Source organism: Denticeps clupeoides, chromosome 8 (assembly GCF_900700375.1).
Source record: "Denticeps clupeoides chromosome 8, fDenClu1.1, whole genome shotgun sequence".
In the NCBI taxonomy this organism is placed as follows: domain Eukaryota; kingdom Metazoa; phylum Chordata; class Actinopteri; order Clupeiformes; family Denticipitidae; genus Denticeps; species Denticeps clupeoides.
Window position 1 is genome coordinate 18177317 of NC_041714.1, and position 22654 is coordinate 18199970.

Here is a 22654-nt window from a genome sequence, read left to right on the forward strand (position 1 = left end):
GGTGTGCTTGGTTTTAACTTTAACTTTATTCTTTCATGAGTTATTTACAAGTTTCTGACCACTTATGAAATGTGTTCAATGTTACCAACCATTCCCATTTTATTAAGGTGTATCCATATAAATGGCCCATCCTGTAGTAAGTATTGAGGTAAATATGAATTTTGTGGGGAAGAAAGTAATGTGTTTTGAGCTTTCCTGTTGTACAGCAGTCAAATATGAATGAATTTCTAAGCCTTGCTCCTTAGCTCTGGACGAGAAGACAGGGAGTAAAGTTCAGATTCATCATTGCTCCTGCTTTGGCACAATGCAGCCGGGACCTGTGCAGATCAGATGCTGCTTTGAGGATCAAGGGGGTCTGGACGCATAGTATCTTCAGATGACAGTGATAATGTGTCCTCTGTATTTAACCATCACCCGTGATGAGCAGTGGGCAGCCATGACAAGCGCCCATGTAGAAGTGTGTGGCAATGGTACCTCGTCCAAGGGGACCTCAGTGGCACCTTGGTGGCTCGGGATTTGAACCTGCAACCCTCCGATTACGGGTCCTCCACGTTCCCAGATGAGGTCTGACTCGTCCCCTTTTTTCTCAAGGAATCTACCTACTTCATTAGCTGATGCAGTGTGCCACTGGTGACAGTGCAGGGGAAATGTCAGGACACTGAATCACCGGTGCCATCTGCTTGCACTTATGTGGGGTAGCTGGGTGGTGGCATCAGGATGCATGACGTGTGAAGCAGCAATACGGGCAATCTGTGGACCAGCTTCTCTTTTGGCAGTCAGGAACAGTTTCTCCAGTGTTGCATGTACAAAAAACACATCCGTGCCCCCCCCCCCCCCCCCCCCCCCCCCCCCCCCGCGCAATCTGCTTATTGTACTGAACGACCCGATCACCTCGTTCCAGCGGTCTGCAAAATACAGAGAGATGTTCCATTCGCACATTCCCTCTACATTTTTTTTTAAAGATGAAATTCTTCACTCTGGCCATCGCCGGTGACATCGTACAAAATACGGCGCTGTGTCATTAAACCCTGGGCCATGAGCTTCGGTACGGGAGATGGCCCGATAGGTCAGGATGTGGAACATTAGTCCGCAGAAGACTGAGAGGAATGCTTCCGCGTGACAACAAGACTTCGGGCTATGGAGTTAGCGGTTTTTAAAAGCATCTAAGTGGTCCCCCGGTGGCAGGGGGATTACTGGACGGGACGAACGTCCACATTAATCGCAGTCAGGCCTGGCTCTGCGCTCCGCTGCTGTGGCGATAAAGTCCATAAATTCAATGTCAGACTGTCTGCGTGCGATTCTCTCAGAAGATGATGGATGAATGTTTTTCCTGCTGTATGTATTATCCTGTGCTGGCAACATTTTAGGCCAGTTTTAAAATGCGGACGAGCAATCATCTCAATCACGGAGCTGAAAGGATCGATTATGCCGTACGTGAAACAGGTAAAGTGGGGGAAATAATTATCGGATCCCCCGCTGATTTTGTAAGTTTGCCCTCTAGCAAAGAAATGATCTAATTTCTCTAATTTCAATGGTAGGTTTATTTGAACATGGAGAATAATAACAAGAAAATCCAGAAGGGTGCATTTTTTCAAGGGATTTTTCAAGTGATTCACTTTTTCAATTAATGATTTTTTTTTGTTATTGTTCTGTCTTGCACTGCTCAGGTAAACCTACCATTGAAATTCTTAACTGCACATGGGCAGGGGATGAAATTATTTCCCTCCTTGTTAAGGGCTATTGTTGAAACTATTTCTGGTTTCAGTGTGGATGTAAAATATTTGTCCATGAGAATCTTTTTCAAACGACGGCGCTAATTCACACCATGCATTTTGTACGCCACTGTTGACTCGCTCCTGCTGTCACCAAGTCTTCAGCGCTCCTCTCTGTGACAAATGCAGCTGGCTGTTTGACTAGCTGCTCTGGTGCACAGCAGGCGGAATCCTAACAAGAACAGCCCCATATCTGCTCCCAAAAAAATGTTCATGGCCTCACATGGTCCTGCTTTTAATATTTTAGCACCTTGTATCCCGTGGTCTTAACAAAAGCAGGGACATATTCACATACACTGCTGGTGTCCCATAGTCCCCAGCATTAGTCATTGCACTAGTCCAATACAATCACCCCATAATAATCATGCCACTGACTCAATGTAGTCACCGCGACCTAATACTGTCATCCCATGGTAATAATAATTCCATGCCATCACACGCCATGCTGTCATCTAAGCATAATCATGCCAATCTGATCCTGCCATCCCATAATAATCATTCCAGCCAAACACTGCCATCTAGCAGTTACAACACCGCTAGCCCATAATACCCACAGATGTAAGCAGTGTGTTATAAAAAATGTTCATTGCCAATCATTTCCATGAGCTGTCAGTCTTCTGGGTGATAACTAGCGAACGGTTCTTTTTTGTTTGTTTCTTGTTCACTTCTGCAAATCCTGAAGACAGAGTTGATGTGTTCGCTATAGCGAGTTGAAAATAAGGCTCATAATATCTGAATTATTGGAAGATCCTCTTGATTATTCAGACTTGATTATTGGGCAACATTTTGCAGAATTTTGTGGGTATTGCTGACTGTAAGGACGAGTGTTGCAGGGATCGCTGTGCTTTCTCTGGAAGATTATGTTCGGCAGCAGAATGGTCTTTGAGGTCTTCTGATTCTAATCCATCTGAAATGTTGCTTGTGTGTGTTCCTGATATATGTGTTTTTCCTGATAAGGTCAGATTATTATATATATAAGTTCTCATTGCTTCTTCTACAGGGACCCATCAGCACAGCTACAACCCCCTGGGTATTAGTAGCCCTACGCGAACGCCTCAAAATGGTAAGAGCAGAAACAATGTCACATGCTAACAACGAACTTGTCAGACAAAGCTCGTGGGCTGCGTTTTAATGGTGCTGGCTGTGTCTTGGTGCGGGGCGCATGGTTATCAGCAGCATACGGATCATTAGTGTTAAAAAATGAAATCAGCACACACAAGTGTGACATCTATATGGTCTTTTGGCATCACAGTAATCACGGATGATTCAGATTGATGTATTTCAAATAAATCTCTGCAGCCAATCTAGTTGTAAGGCTGCGGGTTCAAATCCCGAGCCACCGAAGGTTCTACTGAGGTCCCCTTGAGCAAGGTCCCCACACACTGCTCTGCAGAGGACACATTTTCTTTGTGTCACTGTGTGCTGCGCTACAGTGTTTCGCAATGACAAAAAACATCTCTTTCACTTTAAAATAGAATCCCTTCATGGTCGCTTAGTGTGGCCTTCATGGTTGCTTTGTCTGGGGACCCCAAAGTGCCTTCAAACATGGCAGCGTGTTCAGTATCTTTTCGATTTGCAGCAACAACAGAAAAACAGACCTCTAGTGAGGGACATAAAGATTTACACTCCCCACTCCACAAAAAACTGAGACTACCAAACCAAACCTGCCGACCTCGGGGGGCATCGTTTGCCATGTCTTAATCCTGACTCACACGAGGACCGCCTGGGAAACCAGCATCAGGAGGATAACACACGCCTATGAACCAGAAGACACAAAAACCTTGAGAAAGACACTTAACCCTGAGCGTCTCCAGGGGGACTGACCCTGTAACTAGTGATTGTAAGTCACTCTGAGACATCGTAGATCCATCCTTTAACATAGAACATGTAGAAGATGATGCTGGTGATTATGACCTCTACACTGAGACACTGGGTAGAGTACCATGAAAGCACAGGCCACGCAGCAATATGGCGGTTGTACGTGGCCGTTTTTTGGGGATTAATGTCATTTGGTTTCTTTCAGCGCTTAGTCAGTTTCTCTTATGCCATTATGGGTTGATTACTTCAGGGGACTAATCAAATTTATTCCAATTAAATCAATAACTCCAAAACTGCAAGCAGGGAATGAGTTTAAAATGCATTCTGAGCATTGACATTCAGTGGACGGAGGCTTGGAACTCCACTACGCGAGGTGCAGATATGCCTCCATGCCGGTGTTTTTTTTTTCTGCCTCTCCTTTTCCCTCTCTTGCCTCTCTGTGGTTAGTTGCATTCCCATTAATTGCACAAATTGAAATATGCTGAATATACCTAAGACACTTCAATTTCTAAAAACGGTTTTCATAAACTGCAGTGGAAATGCTCCCCCCCCCCCCCACATTTACAGGTCACATGACATTCTAAAATGCATGGTGAAAAATGTCAGTATGGAAGAAGAGTTCATGGGAGAGAACATGTTTTTGTTGTAACATCACTTGATGGAAATGTGGTCTTCCATCACATTTTGAGAATATTTAGTAATTTTTGCACAAATCTGTAATGGAAATTAGACTTCTGTTTCGCTCTCTCTCTCTTACCCCTTCATTGTAAAGGAAACTATTAAATCGCTGGATGTGGTGGGCACTGCATTGTGACTCATGGGGTCTCCTCCCCTAATGAGCCGCACCGATTTAAACGTGGGCCTGCACTGGTTGGAGAGGCAATCGTCTCTCTTCCCAGATCCATTACTGTTTTTTTTCTCCTGGCTTTCCTCTGTGCAGGCAGCCACGGCCCAATTAGCCGATTTGACAGAAATATTCCCAATGGCGGTTTGTCTGGTTGTGATAGGTTGACTGTGGGGTGAGAAAGTTGTTTTGTGGGCCACGCCCACTGCACCCGTGCAGTCAGACTGGAGCTTGATGCGTTTCGTTCATTTCACTGATTCATTTCTTTCTTTACTTGAATTTACCAGCTCACAGATCACTAATGCGTGGTAAGTCTCTTTCTCCCCACTATGCAAAATACCCCTGTCACTCCCCCGTCCCCTGCCACCAATATGGGACATGTCTCAGGCACCTTCCCCTATTTTCACTCCCTCTCCTATCTGCTGCTGTTCTTCTCCCCTAAAGAAAACTGTGTATAACACACACACACACACACACACCATGCACTGTCAACCCTGCCACATCACATTACACAACCCCTCCAGTTGTGATGCAGTAGAAACACACACTCTGTCCTTGTCATGTCCAGGGTGATTCTGTGTCAGGGCCGGAATGGGAAACTACCGTTTCAATTAAAGCCGTATGGGTGTCACTTAAGCACTGAGGTCCTGCTGTGTGCTGATTGGCCAGTTTCCCATTGTCAACCTGCAAGCCTCCCGAACTCAGCCGAGCAGCCAAATGAGGTCGTTTAATTGAAGAAACCTTCAAATCAAAGATGTTCTAATGGTCTAAATAAAAAGTGAGTTTTGGAAAGTGATGGGATTTCACACGTTTGCTGACTATCAAAAATGGCAGAAAGCAGCCAAATTCAAGAGCTTTTTTTTAAGGTGTCTCTTGAAAATCCTGCACGGTTTGGCAAATCAGATAGCGTATGCTATGGGAACGTGCCATAAAATACAGCACTGATGGGTTGGGGAAATTAGCTAATGAGCAGGAATAAAGACAATGATCCAGTTTCCATTTAGCGCAATCTGGCTTCCGACCTTTACAACTTTAATGAGAAAAGTCATTGGGCCAGTTGGTTACCAGTACAGTTATTATCTCTCATCTGTGAAATAATTGAGAATTTAATTTGCATTTACAAAAAAATTATCTTTTTAGCACAGAGTAAAACGATATTTCATCATAAGTCCAGACTGCTAGGCGTCATTTCTCAGATTCTCCATCATCATCGCTGTTCCACTCTTCAAAGTTTCTTCATGCAGTCTTTGTTCTGAGAATTAAAAACAAAATTTACCAAGAGGGAGTAGATTTTGAAAAATAAATGAACCATTACTTTAAGTCAGCTTTAACTTATAGGACGACTGTCTTTCTGCAACAAAAAAAAAAGAGCCTTTTTTCTCCACATCATAACTAAGGGTGTAGAGTCGTTACCCATCGTGGCCATTTGAGTTTAAAAAGGAGTCCATGCACAATTCTCTCATGTATAAACTTGAACTATAATGCAATATCAGGTCAGGTGTAACGTCTCCCATGGAAAGCAGATGAGTTCAGGTGGACATCTGTTCCTGTGTCCAGTATGGTAGAGGAGGTCTGTAGGGATGTCAGTGATGTGCACGCTGACCCAAACTCCTTACATGTAGCTCTCACATTTGCATAAACCTGCTCTTAAATCATATAATTTGTACTGAAATCACCCCAGTGAAGTCACAGAATATTTGGTGTTGGTTGTTTTGTGATGATTTTTCCCAGAATTCTGTCTTTTCTCAAACCACAACCATTCATTGGTCACACCCTGCCTAAGGCCACACCCACATCCACAATATTAATGTTAAAGTCAGTTTGATGTGATTTCTCTGTGTCTGTCTTCCTCTCTGTGTCTCTCTCTCTTTCTGTCTGTCTCTGTCTCTCTCTCTTTCTGTGTAGACAACACCCGGATGAGTGGCATCCTCACATCTCAAACGGAGCCGTACGATCTGTCCTTCTCACGCTCCTTCCAGAGTCTGTCCCATCTTCCCCCCTCCTATGAGGCTGCAGTCAAAGCCGACCTCAACAAGTTCTCTTCCCTCAAGAAACTAAGTGCGTACTGTTCCTCCGGCCCCGAGCGCTCAACTTTCAAAGTTTATGTAGACATGCTGTGAGATCTCAGAACGGAAGGAATGGGATGATTCCCAGGGCTCTAACACGGGCCCAAATGACAGGATTAAATAGTGCTGCTACCTCTGGTCACAGCTCTTACCATCCTGTGATTTTTCTTTTTGTCTCGAGTTAGAATTTCAACTCAGCATTGCCCATGAGCACTGCTGCTGTTGCTATAGTGACTGGGAAAGGTGTTTCACTGCACAAGCAGTTCCCTTTGAAGGTTGGGTTGGGGAATGTGGATTTTAATCACTCATGCATAATAATATGGTTAGGAGCGTAGACTAAAACCTCTACCTGTTCTGAAGAACCATGCCCTGAACAAAATTTGAGCAATTTGACAAAAAACATTTTCACACTTTTGGCCTTTGTAGGGTGTAAATGTCACATGTAATATACCAATATTAGCATCCAGTACTTACTCATTAATTGTGTGTAGTAGTTCTGACCCAGTATCAGCTGAAAGGTCTTACACATTTAATGGTTTAAAAAAAATCTGCCCTTGCACTTCTGGTGGTGTAATATGAAATTTAAGTTGTTTTGAAGTGGTTGTAATTGTAAGATATTCATGCCACTACAGTAAAAACATGTTTCCAACACAGTTGGGAAAAGACAAGGGGACACATGGGTCAGAGAAGGAACATGATACTTTTTATTGATTTAGATGCACAGAAAAGTGAAATGTGTTTTTTATTTTACTGCTGTGGTGTTGATTTGGCTATTTCAGTGGCAGGCTTTGTGACTGTTATAATTGCAATAATGTTACACCATTTCCAATAATGTAACCAAGGGGAATAATTTAGGTTGAAATATTCATAGGGCCAAAGACTGAACCCTGAGGTTCACCATGAGGAATCACTCAAGTCAAGATAGTTTCATTGTAATAACCGGGTGACTTGGGTGTCCCCTCTAGTCAGGCTCTTAGTATTGGTTGGTTTATTACTGTCCCCAACCCTCTACACCAGCACTTCATGGTTCCAGAAAAAGTTTCACCACTTACTGTATATACGCCACCCCATCTACACAATATTAAGAGGTGGCTTTAATGTTGTGGCTGATCAATTTAGGTCACTGCTTTCATTTCCTGCATACCCATTCTAGATAATAAGCAGCACTGAATATAGAGCTAATATTTTCTTTTATCTTTAATTACTACAGCAGATTAAAGTGTATTTATCTGACAAACACGAGTAAGCTGATTTTTGTGCCAAAAATGATGATATAAATCCTTCAGCTCTTTTATCTTTAACAGACTTGATCCAGTCCCATTTGGGGGTTTTATTACTGAATTGGCATAAATTAAATCTCCCAGTATTTGAAAATTGTATTCAGCTTGGCGTCCATCTATGGTGAAAGGTCTGTATTTGCTGTAATCAGTCTGACTTGTTTGTGATAAATATTCGGTTTCTAAGTGTGCGTGTGTGTGTGTGTGTGTGTATATATATATATTAGTGGAAAGTAATGAAGTACTACTGATGCAAACATGCGCAGGATCCTCACATCCCTCCGCAGCTCATACTGTTCTAATTATTAATCATCATTTCTTCCTGTAATCATTTCAAATGCAATTGCCCATTATTAAGAATATCCTGTGTATATGTGTGTGTGTGTGTCTTTGTATTTTAGGTCTCTCTGGGTCTATATGACCTTCCCACATATACATATATAAAGATTCGCTGTGCATTCATGCAATTAATTGATTGAGTGACATGAGGTTTGGACAGCACCTCCAACTTCCAATTATTTTATTTATTTATTTCAATGCAAATAGTTTTCTCAGCTGTCCTAGGGGCGAAAAAATCCGGGACATACACCTTTCACTAGTGAACATGTTCCATCTTAATCTCAGTTTAATATGTACTTATGTGAGCCACTTTACAAGGACATGGTGGGTGGAGGACCTGCAGAATCATCCCTCTGGCGGTGTGTTCCAGCCGTGCTGATAAAATATCAGATCGATTTTGGAATTATCATTTATTCACAGCCTTGCCAGAGATTTATTTTCTGCTGTCATGTTGTCCCCTCCCTGTAGCTGACAAGGACATGGACGACTACTACAGCCGGAAGAGGCACCTGCCCGACCTGGCTGCCCGGGGCACCCTGCCTCTGCATGTGCTGAAGATGGCCCAGGATGGTCCCACCCCACAGCTGGCCCCGCCCCAGCAACAGCCACCCCTGCAACAGTCGTCCCAGCGCCAGCGCCCCCGCCGCGTCCAGCGGGCCATGTCCCAGGACCGCGTCCTCTCCCCTGAACGCAGCCAGCAGCAAGACTACGTAGCCTCGCCCTATGGCACGCCCACCACCTACGGCAGCCGCATCCTGTCCGACGAGCAGCTCCTCTCCGCTGAACGCCTGCGTTCGCATGAGCGCCTCTTCTCCCACAACCGACACTTTTCCCAGGACCGCCTTCACTCGCACGAGCGCCTGTACTCGCAGGACCGCCTGCATTCCCAGGATCCTCTGCTGTCGCCTGACAGGATGGCGTCCATCAAGCGCTCCGGCTTCCATGCGGACCGCTCCATGTCTCGCGCCATCTCCCACACGGACGTGTTCGTGCCCTCCACACCCACGCTGGACCGCTACAAGATGGCGAAGGTCCACGCACATCCCAGCAGCTCGGGTAACGCGCAGCACAACTCCCACAGCGTGAACCAGACGGCCTCCAAGCGGCAAGCCTTCGCCTCGCGCCGCACGCAGACGCTGGAGCACTTCCAGTACGTGCCCGGCCACCACCACCACTACCGCACCGGCAGCAAGACGGAAGTAACTGTCTAAAGCAGTACGGCTGCCAGCTGTCCCCACACCCACTGTGACACACACTGTGGCCCATATACTGTCAGAACACAGAGAGGACTTTCCCTGCAGCTCATCCCGTCAACCTCTTCAAACACAAGGGCTTTCGTTGGGTTGCGCGGGCGGCTTGGTGACCACGGCTTGGGGTTTCGAGGGGTTGAGGATGTGCAGCTGAAATTGTACTATGTTTATAGCTGAACATGGCCTCCGTTTGTACTTTCGGTCCTAGTCGTAGCTTTAGAGACGCGTTAGACCGAGCAGCTCTTCTGTCCGCACCTCCGGAAAACTCCCTGTTCCCACACCGGTGCGGCATTGTGGGTTAAAAAGCACAATCGGTTGGAGGAGATCACTTCAGCTCCGTTCCTTTGTTCCATTGGAGGTGGCTAGCTTAGTCGTCATCATACATCAGCCGGTTTCTTCGCATAGACGATTGTAAATAAGCTAATTTAGCAGCAGCGTAAGGACAAGTTTGTTTTGGTCAGCTTTCGTACTGCTGTAGTCTGGTTCTAGATTCAGAGAAAATTATGGCCACAGTTTTGTGAATTCAGTTTGACCAAACCCATTAATCCCAGCATCTGACCATTTAAATTGTATACAGTAGTGTGTATGTGTGTCTTTTAAGAAATGTGTCTGTAGGATGAGGGTTGAATGAGGGTTGGATAAATAAATATACATATAAATATAGCACTGTTGATATCTGGCTGTAGACTGTGTTTTCAGTGACTCACAAGACAACTGAGTATCTTAATGCTTGTTGTAGTAGCTGCAAATAAACCATCCTTATTTTTCTAAAAATCTTCTTAATCAAGACTTTTCTCCTTCTTATTAATAACACAGTTAATGCAAACTTATATACACTACCAGTCAAAAGTCTGGACGCCCCACTCTGTGGCGGTTATGGAGACTAATATGAAGCCATTTTGAAAAATCCAATCCAAGCATCATATTTAATATTTCTTTGTATCAGGAGAATGTGAAGTATGTTTGATGAATCTGTTTTTTCAGAGTCGCCTCTTTTTACCTTCATGGCAGCTTTGTTCATTATTGCCATCATCAAAAGGCACTTGATGAGATGCTTATTTAACACGAATTAATGATAAGAAAGTTTTCAGCATAAACCTTCAAAACCGTCCCTGTTGTCTAAATTAAGGTGGTGCAAAGAGTGTGAAATGCTGCCATCACAGTGAAAGCTCCCTGATTTGGAGTGATGCAAATCTTCAACCTTTTCATTTATTACATAACCTCACGTGTGTTATTTCCTAGTTCAGTTTTATTCTATAATGTAAATAATGCAAGACCCATAAATCAGTAGGGGCATCCAAACCTTCGACTGGTAGCGTTTTTACTCACTATCAGCTGTAGGTTAATCCCTTTCCTGGTCATGGGTGCTGGACCCCATCCTGGGCAGGGACTCCAGACACTTCTCACTACTTTGAAGTTGTGAGAACTCGTGTTGGAGCCACCATGTGTGTGTACATACATACTTACACACACACACACACACACACACACACATACACATTCAATGTGTTTTCTTTAAGTACATAACTCCACATGTGTCCATTCATAGTTTTGATGCCTTCAGTGAGAATCTACCAACGTAAATGGTCATGAAAATAAAGAAAACACATTGAATGAGAAGGAGTGTTCAAACTTTTGTGTGTGTGTGTGTGTGTGTATATATATTAAACTATTATCCTGATGTGCCGATGATGATCAGCACATTTGACTGTGAATACTGGACTGGATTACACATAACTGAAGGTTTTTCGAAAGTTTTTCGAAATTCATGGAACGCCACGGGCGGCAGAGAGTAAACAAAGCTGCAACCCGCCTCACCTGAATGCATTGGGAAGGCATAGCAGCATCCAATTTACACCGGCGTCGTCCCATCAGCATTTAGATGGAAATGCTGAGAGCTCTGTGTGCCTCCGGTGATAAGATCAAGCCACTTTCAAGAAGGAGGCTTCAGGTGCGCGGAGCACCGTGGTGAACTCCAGGACCATAACTTCAGGGTGGGGCTTGCATGTACACCCTGCATCAGTAAAAAGAGAAGCAAACATTTTTTTACACGTTTTTTTCAGACGGAAGAAAAGTTGCCATGTTTGTTTTAAGGCGCGCTAAAATGCAGATAAATTTACCGATCATGGTTCATTTTATTGGGGTTGTGTTCGTCTGAAAAATGTGGTCTGTAAATGACATGGAACGTTCAGTCCACTTGAGTTCAGTACCGAACTGATGAAGACGCCTCTGTTTGGCATTTTGATGTCGGCGTCAGTCAAGTCAAATGCCACCTTGGGCCCATTTTTTTACAAAGTTGCTTTTTGAAGGTTGATGCATGTCGTTTCAAACCCTTGTTGTGCGTATAACAACTGAACTTTCGAATAGACGCCTCGACGCTGTGCCCTGAGCAACAGGGAAGGTTTGTATAGAGCAAGGCGTGAATTTCACCCGTTCGCTGGGTGAAAAATCCGCGGTTCTGAGCATCCTGAGCCCGAGCAGCTCCCCTTCTCCCACTGCTCCAGATCAAACACCGCCGATCCCCAGTCAGCAGATGCCATCAGGCAAATCGCGGGCTGTCAACAGAGGCCTGCCATCTCGCAGCGCAGCGCAGACTCTATTTACGACATCGGTGCACCCTTATGTTTATTGTGCAAAAATTTGCATACGGTCAAAACAGAGCATTAAATCCTACCCCGGCTCATTTCGAGCAATTACTGCTCTGCAGTTTATCCATCTCGAACCGGGTGCACTAAAACACACTCATCAAGGCGCCATTGATGGCGTCCTGCGCCTGGAAATGGAGCGCGGTGCACAAAGTGCAGACTGCAGCCGTAATGACGGTTTCACCGCACTGACGCCTTATAGATTGGTCTGGGGATGAGCTGTTTAGTGTGAGATGCCGTGTCTTGTGGCAGACCATGCTGCCTGAAAGCTAATTAGCTTGAGGTTTATGGCTCCGGACTGAAGCTATGCTGCTGGGGCAGATCTGAGGAAGATGGCCGCTGTACTTGCTGACCCTGGTCTGCAGTTCTGTTCCGTTATTTCACACACTCGCTCTTGTGGTATTAAAAAAACAAAACAAAAAAAACACATTTTAATGTGGGTTCTTTAATATTACCCTTATGCAACTATCACATTAGCGCTGTCTCGGGCCTGACCTGTAACCTAGCAACCAGCCTTCCCCATCAAAATGATTAAAGCGTCTCTTAATCCATTCTGGCCCTATGCCGGATTCCTCACCGGGCCTGACACCACCTCACAGTGCACGGCAGCATCACAAGAAGCGAGCGCACTTCCTGCCTCAACTCCAGACTGGCCCCCACTTCGCTGCCCAAACCCACGTCTAGTCCAGACTTAGCAAATCAATAATTTTAGCAGAAGTAGTCACAGTTGGCAGCTGAGGAAAGATGGCCGCAAACTAACCAGCACCAACAGCAAGTGGCAAGTGTCTCTTTCAGGGTAGAAGTAAATGTGTGAGGCAGAGGCTTATATAGCAGGGCCCTATTTTACATTTACAGCATTTAACAGACACCCTTATCCAGAGCGACTTACAATCAGTAGATACAGGGACAGTCCCCCCTGGAGACACTCGGGTGCACAATGGTATTAAGTGGGGTTTGAACCTGGGAATTTTGGCCGTCCAACGTCACCGCACATTGATGGTTCAGTCACCAGGGCACCCGCATCCTCAAAATGTCAAACGATTTTGTACACACTTCATACTCGTAGGAGATGTGTTTTTGTGTTGTAAGCTGTGCTTCAGTCCACAGCACAGAGTTTGGGGCCTACAAAATGATGCCGTGGCTTCTGGGAAAGGAAAACGTGATAAGAGAAGAACACATCAGGATCAACTCTGTTTAAAATCTGTGTGGAACTATTCTGTGTGGCTTCTGTGTGTTGTTCTGTGAATTTTCTGCTCTTGGGAGACTTTATTCATTTTGCTGAATACTTTAACATTTCCAAAAATTATTAAATTGAAAAATTAAGATATGGGAATCAAAGGACACGATTTCTGCATGATTTCACCCTGATTTGGGTGATCGGCCTGATTGGATGCTGATCAGGGGCGGTGCTCTCATTACCAGCACTGATTACTACAGCCAATGAGAGCAAAGAGAGGGAGTTGTCAACTCTCAATAGACCAAGTGGATGGATTTAGATTGTTTCCTGCCAACTTCTCTCCACAGAACAGTATGTCCCTGTTCCCCTTGCAGAGTTGTTCCTCCATGATCTCGGATTTAATGAGGCAAATTAGCCTCACACAACCCAGATTGCATGCTCCATTTTCAGCACAACTTCTTGCATGGGGTTGATCAATTCCCCTGTCGTTTCTTCAGGGAGTTCTCCTGTACACCTAATGACTTCAAGACAACTGAACGTATGACCTGCACCTTGTGCATTTAATGAGGAAAAACAAACAGATATTGAAATTTTATAAGCCTTTGAAATTCAATTATTATTATTTTTGAATATTGTGCCTTACATTTTTGTGCAAATTCAACTTGTAGAATTTTTTGGCATTGAAAATTATACATTGAAATTATTTACAAAAAAATTGGAGATGCAAAATATTCAGAAACATTGTTTTAATGCAAAAAAAACAAAAAAACAAAACTGTGTTTGAAATCCAAAGGCTAATAAAATTTCAAAGTCGTCTATGCAAATTCATTAACACCACTCAAACTGGGAAATTCCTTTACGGAATTTTGAATGGTCTTAACAAAGCCTTTTTTATACAGATTTGAAGCAGTAATTTCAAAGTCTCCTTGAACAGTGGTGAAAGTTAATTAGATTCCGAGAAGAAATCGGCTTGTCTGGATCTCTCTTTCAGCCACTCCTCCTCTCAAATGGCTATTTAATGAATCGCCAGCACTTGAGGAGTCCAGCGTTACGAGATGCACTGGAACCGGGTCTTGAAGCAGCTGCTGCCTGCGCCGTCTGTACTTAAGCTTCATCTCAGCTATCATCTAAGCTTCATCCGTGCTTAATGTCTGAATACAAGTGGTGACTTTTCTATAAATGATACCACACTACAGTCCTTCAGACTCTACTGGTCAGCGCTGCACTTATCTGTAGCTAGTAAACCACAATAATAGTTTTGATATTCTGCCAAAAGGTCAAATGTCAAAGATTGCACTTTGTGTAATTTAATGTTCTGTCCAGACCTACAAGCGTTTCAGCGCTGAAGGTCAATCAGAGCAGCGTCAAGGCTGTTTATTGAGTAAAATATCAATAACTCATTAGGCTTCTTGATTCAGGTTACTGAGCAACACCATAACGATGAGTGAAATTTTCATCTTCTCATTTATGTGCTGCTCTTACCACGAACCTCAGGCCCCCTGCAGCCACACTGGGTTCAACAAGTTTATCAGGGACACAACAGAGACAGAAAGCTTTACTTATCCCAATTCCAGATATTTGGAGTGCTTGGTTATAAAAGATGGTGGGAGTAGGGTGGTAGTAGCCTAGTTAACCAGAAGACCCAGGTTCAAAACCCACTTTCTATCATTGTGTCCCTTAGCAAGACACTTAACCCTGAGTGTCTTCAGGGAGACTGTCCCTTTCACTACTGATTTTAAGTCGCTTAAAAGGACATCTGATAAATGCCATAAATGTAAAAGAGTCTCAAGTTTGTCTGTTGACAAATGGCAGGTGGAATGATCCGGACTCACATTTTATATGTGTAGTGTAGCGCCGCCACCAGAACTTGCGGTTTATAATTTTTATATTTTTCTGACACCTTTTTTTAACAGAATAAGCCACAGTCAGATTTAGATTGAAATTGTTACTCTGCTGAGTATATGTTGGTTCCCTTTTATCATAACTGCAACTAAAATGCAATTTGCATTTTATAGCAAGAAAATGTATTAAAAACAATATTTAATTGGCTAAAAATTATTCAAATAAATCCTGTGTGCAAGCAGATGTGTCACATGGGGAACTTGAACGTGCTTGAGTGGCTAAATTTTACATGTGTTCCCTCCCCTCAATGCAGATTATGCAGATTATGGCTTTTCATTACAAATAAGTTGCAGCATCACACTCTATTGTGCTGCAAAGTTACATTTCAGCTTTACTTTTCACTGCAAAATATAGTATTTTAATTCATTTTAACACATTTAGCCAATTCACAGGGCAGGGTGGAAGCCTATTACAGGGCACACACACACACACACACACACCTCACACCTATGGACTATTTACTATTTCCCCACGTGTATATGCCAGGAGGACAACAGGAGGAGAACCCAGAGGAAACCTGCACCAACATGGGTATATCATGCACCACACCACTCTGCGGCCCTACATCTAAATTTAAAAAATGTTGCTTTTTTTTGTAATAAAATAACATATCATATGTAGCATATTATGCGTCATTAGATTGGATAATTTATTTATCTTTTAATGATTTTTAAAATTTTTTTATAAACCTTCATTCTTCCCTTCTTCACCTTTTTCCACGGTGGAGATGCAGATGTGAACCTCTCGTAAAATCTTGTTCTATTATGCAGCCCCATTGCACGTCCTAACGACTCTCAGAGCCACACACTGTAATTAGAAACATCTCCAGCAGCACCTCACCAGCTTTACTGTTCCTCAGAAGGACGCAGGAGGCCTGAATTCTCTGCTCTCGCTGTCTACGGGGTTCACAAGAAGGGGAAAAAAATTGGTGGAACAATAATTAAAAGGGATTTCTTGTGCTGTTGCACTTTCTCTAATTAAAACCAATCAGCAGAGACCTTCATTAAAATCCATAAAGCTTTACACCGAATGTGTAAATTTAGTAATACAACTCAGCAGTGTGCTATCAGCCGCTTTGTGTTGAGCAGCACCTACAGCACAGAAACAGGACAAGATCCGGGCACAACACCAACCTTAATATGATCTTTGGGAGAAGGATTCTTGGCAAACAGGGAGAGGGAGGCGCTGACAGAGGACAGGACACGGGAACGACAGAGGAAACGCACAGACGGCATAAACATTAAGCATAAAGTTCTCACGAGGCAGACTAGGACGTTCACGTTTGGTTGTGATGCGATTAACGTAGCCTGCAGGCGTGTTCCCAAAGCGAATTAATGATCAGGTTAATGTGGGAATCAGGGTTGACCCCTAATATAAGATTAAATGACCTTCATTCTGGACAATACATTAATACTATACCGTATATCTATTTAATAATTATTGGTCCTCACAAACATGTAAAAATGTCCCTGTGTGTCCTGGAGAGCTTCCTCCATGAACAGGTCTGTCTCGCCTCATTTTCAGGGTGTCACAGTCAGCAGTGCCACAGCCTTGACCAGATCTTCTGGAGGTGCTCACACAGGGAGCAACAGCCACTGATACATTCAACAAAATCGCTTCAGATTAGTGGCTACTGCTTCCTGTGCTTTTTCACAGTCACATTCACCACATCAAGTATTAAATAAAGCTCTGGGACAAGCACGGGTTGCCTGAGCCAGACGTCCTGCAGACAGCCCACGTCTTAGTGCTGGCAAAACATTAAGAGAAGCCCCTTTGAAGTTATGAGAAACTTGAAACATTTCACACTTCTGGCAGGCCAAGAAACAAAACGAAGTGCAGGAGCTCATCACTTTGATGTGGCGCAGGAAACAGGAACACATTGTGTTCAGCATTACTGAGCCGTTCCAGAGCAAGAAGAATTTATTTCAGCTAATACTCCAGACCCCATCCATTAATACTGTAGGGACAATAAAGAATGAGACGACAAAATATTAACTAGAACGTAACCAGTCACCCTTTATTCGGACCTGTTGAATATGCCACCCAGCCACCGGGGACGCGGTGACAGTGTGGGTGCCAAGCCCAGGAAAATGGGGAGGGTTGCGTCAAGAAAAGAATTCGTTTCAAATCTGTTGCCAAGCAGACCGGCTGATCCACTGTGGCGGCCCCTAACAGGAGCAGCTGAAGGAGGAAGAGTAGTGTGTATGTTTCCATAAGAGGTGTGAACCTTCACTGGTCAATTACGATTCGGTCACGATAATCAATGCCGCGATTATCACAAAGCATCGCATCAATTTTTTCGACATTACTTCACATTATATTTTCAAATATGTTAGTGAGACGAGAGTTAAGGCCTCGTTCACATGGACGTCTGAGCATCATGATGATATAATCGATTCGGTTCTGGATTGCATCGATGTAGAATCGTCCATGTCTGCATCGCGATGCATTGATTATGAGACAAATTTTCAACACCGCATGCAAAAAAAGGGGCAAAACTGAATGTGTTATATATCTTAGCAGAGGCCATATGAGTTGGGCATCTCCAAACACACAAATATCAGAAAAACTGCAGAAAAATGTTACCAGTGTACCATACAACACACCCCACTGCAAGGAAACATGCTTAAGTCCTTAAACACTTAAAATAAGGATTGTGAGCACAGCACACAGTGACACAGTGAAGTGTGTCCTCTGCTTTTAACCATCACCCTTAGTGATCAGAGGGCGGGCATGACAGGCGCCCGGGGAGCAGTGTGTGGGGACGGTGCTTTGCTCAGTGGCACCTTGGTGGTTCGGGATTCAAACCAGCAACCTTCTGATTACGAGTTCACTTCCATTGCCGCTAAGCCACCGCTGCCCACTGTTATGCAAGCAACACAAGAAGCAACAGCTGTGAATGCAGCTATAAAAGCGATAAAAACCTCGGGTCTTTGGCGAGTGCCACAGACTCGATATAAAAAAAAAAAAAGTCCGCTGGGTCCCCTCACCTCCTCTATTAACTTGTGTCAGCCGCCTCAATGCAAAGCAGCCATCACTTACTGATCCCAGTCTGTTAACTGGAAAAGGTCACCTGTCATAAAGCATTCAGGCACACTTACAGATATCCCATGTCGAACATTTTAAATGTCACGGCCCCCCAAAACACAGCCGATCGCAGGCGACCTGGCTGTCGCGTGGAGTGGGGAGATCTACTCGGGCTCTTGGAGAGGAACCTTTATTTCCTGTGTATTACAGTAGCTGTGCCATGGTTATGTTAATCCTGAAGTCCTGCGGGAATACGCTGTTCACCACCTGCTTTTGTTTTAGCTGTAGTGTTTCAACAAAAAAAAGATGTATAGCACATTTAATTGGATCTGGGGTAGAGAACCTAAAGTGAGAAAGAAAAAAAACTGCATATATTGTCTGAAGCCAGAAAAATATTCAGAATCAGCAGTGGGGGTTGGGCTCCCTCATTAGATTCTGTATTATGATTCTATGTGCATAATGCTGTGAAGGTGACAGAAAAGTTGCCAGCTGTTTGTTGCACCCACCTTTATTGTCTCCGCTCATCTGCTAACCACAAAAGCTGAATTTGCCCATCAATTTAAGTTCTTACTACACTCAGAAACTTTGTTCCGTTTCCAAAAATAATAAGAAAAAATAATTGTGTCAAACAGTACAGTAACAAAGTATTTATATATATATATATATACTTCATATTGTATTGTGTTTTCCAGGTTCTTGATACAGGTTCTGATGCACTGTGGACCTGTTTCATACCACGGCAGCATAATTACAGCATCTAGAACTCAACAAACTCACTTAGGCCTCATTTTTACCTTGTATTATCTGATGTTGTCACAATGGCTCGACATGACGAGGAAGAAGGACGCATACGCACGACTTCACGAAACAGGGGTTTAATACATGGGGGACGTGACAGGGGAAACATCACCACACAATGATCCAATGGCAAACAGACACGAACAGGGCAGCTTTATACAACCATACACAGGTGAACACAATCAGGAAACATAATAACACAGGACGAACATCAAACTCCGGACCCGGAGAGCTCCTGCCGGAACGGATCATGACAGATGTGTGTTTTGACTCCTTGTGTTCCCCATTTCATCAGTCATCAGTCTTCATGCTTATCCCCATTACGTTCCCTTTTGGGAGGTCATGGGAATGCTTTCTCACACTTGCGTCCCACCTTCCTGTGACATATTTGATATTGCTTTTATATGACCATAATTGATCATACGTTAGACTATTTGCAATTTTCTGGAAATAGTAAAAGTATCACAGCAATGCATGCATACTTCTTTTCATCCTTCATTCTATCCATGCTAAAGGTGCCCTTTGTGCACTCTTAGAAGGAACGTGTAGAAAAATTACTTTAGTTTACACATTTAGCATTAATGTTTAATAATATTGTGTTGTAAAAAGTCAGATGTTCATTTACATTTAACATTTGTTCAGTTTTACGCATTAAACACAATAACACACACTTGCTGTCAGCTTATTATTTAGATGCTCAAGTGTTTCCCAACTTGGTACTTGTAGAACCACACCTTTGCTAGATTTAAGGCAGAAGTGCCCCACTTGTGAGAGAGAACGTATGCCACTTCTGGCATTAAAAGGTGTTCAAATCATATATTGTGTTTTTCACATGTATTTTTTTCGTACTCTGACACAATATGTGTAACCAAAGACAGCAGATAATATCTTAGTATTATACATGTTAAGACATCTTTATGTTATCTTTATTGACACTTTTACTGCATCGGAAGTGGTTATGGTTTGGTTTAAATGCTGAATGGTTTAAAATGAACACATCTCACACATTAATTGAACATAATGTGGGGTTAATCTACCAATCTACAATTACAAACCCATTGGCCAATCATTTGGTCCTCCACTTGTGTCTTTGTTGGACTGCGGCGACCCCCCCAAGCAAGAGACGACAAGGGTGTGACAGGGCAGAAACAACAAATTCTGATTGGTCTATGGCAACTTCCTGGGAGTCAAATGTATCGGGAACTGAGGGGAATCTTCCCAGTCTTTTCTATTTGTAAACTCATCACATTCTGTGTACATGCTGCAGTATGTCAGGATGTGTGACAAGTGACAAAGAAGATAGGTGACTTGATAGGTGACAGAACAATTACAGAAAAATAAAACACTGCATTTCAAAATGGTTATAAATTATTTTCCATTTTCATGAATTAAATGAGTATTTGATCCTCTACTAATCATCAAGTTTTCTGTCTCCCAGGTGTATTTTATACAGGTGACATTGGGAGCATCTCAACTCCTTACCTGTATAAAAGACATCAGTCCACTGAAGCAGTCAGTCTATCCAGTTTCCAAACTCTGCACCATGACCAAGACCAAAGAGCTTTCCAAGGATGCCAGGGACCAGATTGTTGACACAAGGTTGCAATGGACTACAAGGCTATTGCCAAGCAGCTGGGTGAGAAGGTGACAACAGTTGGTGTGATTATTCACAAATGTAAGAACCATAAAATAACTGCCAATCTCCCTCAGTCTGGAGCTCCATGCATGATCTCATATTGTGGAGTGATTATGATAATGGTGTGTAACCAGCCCAGAACTACTCAGGAGGAACTTGTCAATGATTTCAAGGCAGCTGTGGCCATAGTCACCAAAAAACAACGCTAGTAACAAACTACATCGTGAAGGACTGAAATCATGCAGCCTGCATGGTTCCTCTGCTCAAGAGACAGGACAACTGCACTGCAACAAAGGGAGGATGGATGGGTCCATGTACCTTCAAATCATGAGTTAGAACTTCCTTTTTTCAGCTAGGGCATTGAAAATGGCTTGGAGAAGATCTGCAAAGAGGAGTGGGACTGTCACGTCCACGCGGGCATGACGAGGCAGGTGAACGGAGAGCAGGACGAAGAGTGACGAGAAATGAAGGACGCTATCACCTGACATCACAAAACAGGGGTTTAATAGTGAATCACAGGACAGGGGAGACATCCGAGACGTTGACATGGGTGAACACGGAACATAACGTCAAAGACCTGACGGCAAACAGAAACGAACAGGGCAGCTTTATACAATTAACACAGGTGAAAATGATTAGGGAACATTACACAGGACAACAGTGAAACGGATCCCGGACAGGAGTAACCCCATTTCGGACCGGATCGTGACAGGGACAAAGTACCCCCTGAGATACGTGCAAACCTTGTATCCAAATACAAGAAATGTCTGACTTCTGTGTAGGTTTTGCCCCCAAGTACTAAATCACATTTTACAAAACCAAATGCTTATTTCATTCATAAGAATGGCAATTAACTATGTTGTCAATGTTCTGTCCCTCACTGTTCATTTAAACCTACCATTGAAATTTTAGAGTGATCATTTCTTCTTTTGGTGGGCAAACATGATGGGAGCTGCGCCTCTTAGGGCAGTGCTGTGTGGGCGTGGCAGGTGGTTGGTGAAGATGCTGCAGTGGGATGCCGCAGATGGCCAAAGGGCCCTGAGGGTCCGCCATGACAAACACCCCCTCCAACTGCCTAGAGCTTGTGTGTGTGTGTGTGTGTGTGTGTGTGTTAGCTTAAGGACACGCATGCCAAATGAGCAGTGAGATGTCCTGCTATGCTGTGAGCTGAGTGGGTGCCAGCAGTCATTTAGCTAATTAAATATTACTGAGTCCAATCATGCACACTGCCCCATACAGGCAGCAGCGGGCCACAGACAATGCGCCCCAAGCCGAAATCGATCTTCATTTAAAGGTCCGTTTCATCTCCCAAATTGATTCTTTTGGGGCTAAAAAGTCTCTGCGTCGGAGACGATGAGTCACCGCCAGAGGACTCTTCCGATCACATGGCGATCACAAGGAACGATATCGCCTCACGCATGAGGTAACGAACCATGCCGCAATAATTAAAGAGGTAAAAAGTCATTGTTTGGATTCTGCTGCAGAGTTGAAATGTGTACCTGCAGCAGGAACAATGACGGGACGAGCCGGGCCTGTCCAGCCTGGGCTGGAAAAGCTCTGGCTTTTTGCAGCAATAGCTACTGTTCCACAGATGGCAGCGTGGCCTACAGCCAGACAAACCCACTCGAACCAACACAAACTTTTCACTGCTCACTGGCCTCCAGACATGATGGGACGCTCAACATAGTGAAGTGGGGTGGTAGTAGCCTAGTGGGTAACACACTCGCCTATGAACCAGAAGACCCAGGTTCAAATCCAACTTACTGCCATTGTGTCCCTGAGCAAGAAACTTAACCCTAAGTGTCTCCAGGGGGGGACTGTCCCTGTAAATACTGATTGTAAGTCGCTCTGGATAAGGGCGTCTGGGAAATGCTGTAAATGTAAATGTAAGTGAAAGACGTTTTAATAAGTGGCGCTGTTCCTTACGCTCTCTGATGAATTAATCCTCATGGCTCGTCAGTTTTCGGGCGTCGTCCCATGTTGAGTTTGATTTGATTTGGTTTATAATAAATCGGCTGTTGCCTTGCTCCGGAGTTCTCGCCTTGCCTTCTTCCTCGTGGCGTTACAACCGATTTTGTCATAATGCTCTTCATTAATAAGGCC

The 22654-nt window shown here is 43.8% G+C and overlaps 1 protein-coding gene across 5 annotated transcripts in view; it reads left to right on the forward strand.

Annotated features, from left to right (window-relative positions):
- Positions 1-10141, forward strand: part of LOC114795806 (protein shisa-6-like) — a 54065-nt gene extending 43924 nt beyond the window's left edge. The window contains exons 6-9 of one of the 5 annotated variants that reach the window (XM_028989460.1): positions 2773-2835; positions 4722-4742; positions 6340-6492; positions 8585-10141. In XM_028989460.1, coding sequence (XP_028845293.1) covers positions 2773-2835; positions 4722-4742; positions 6340-6492; positions 8585-9327 — 980 coding nt within the window. In that variant the 3' untranslated portion in view covers positions 9328-10141. The remainder of the gene's footprint in view (positions 1-2772; positions 2836-4721; positions 4743-6339; positions 6493-8584) is intronic. The other 4 variants (XM_028989461.1, XM_028989463.1, XM_028989462.1 and 1 more) reach the window with 4 other exon arrangements.
- The last annotated feature ends 12513 nt before the right edge of the window (positions 10142-22654 follow it).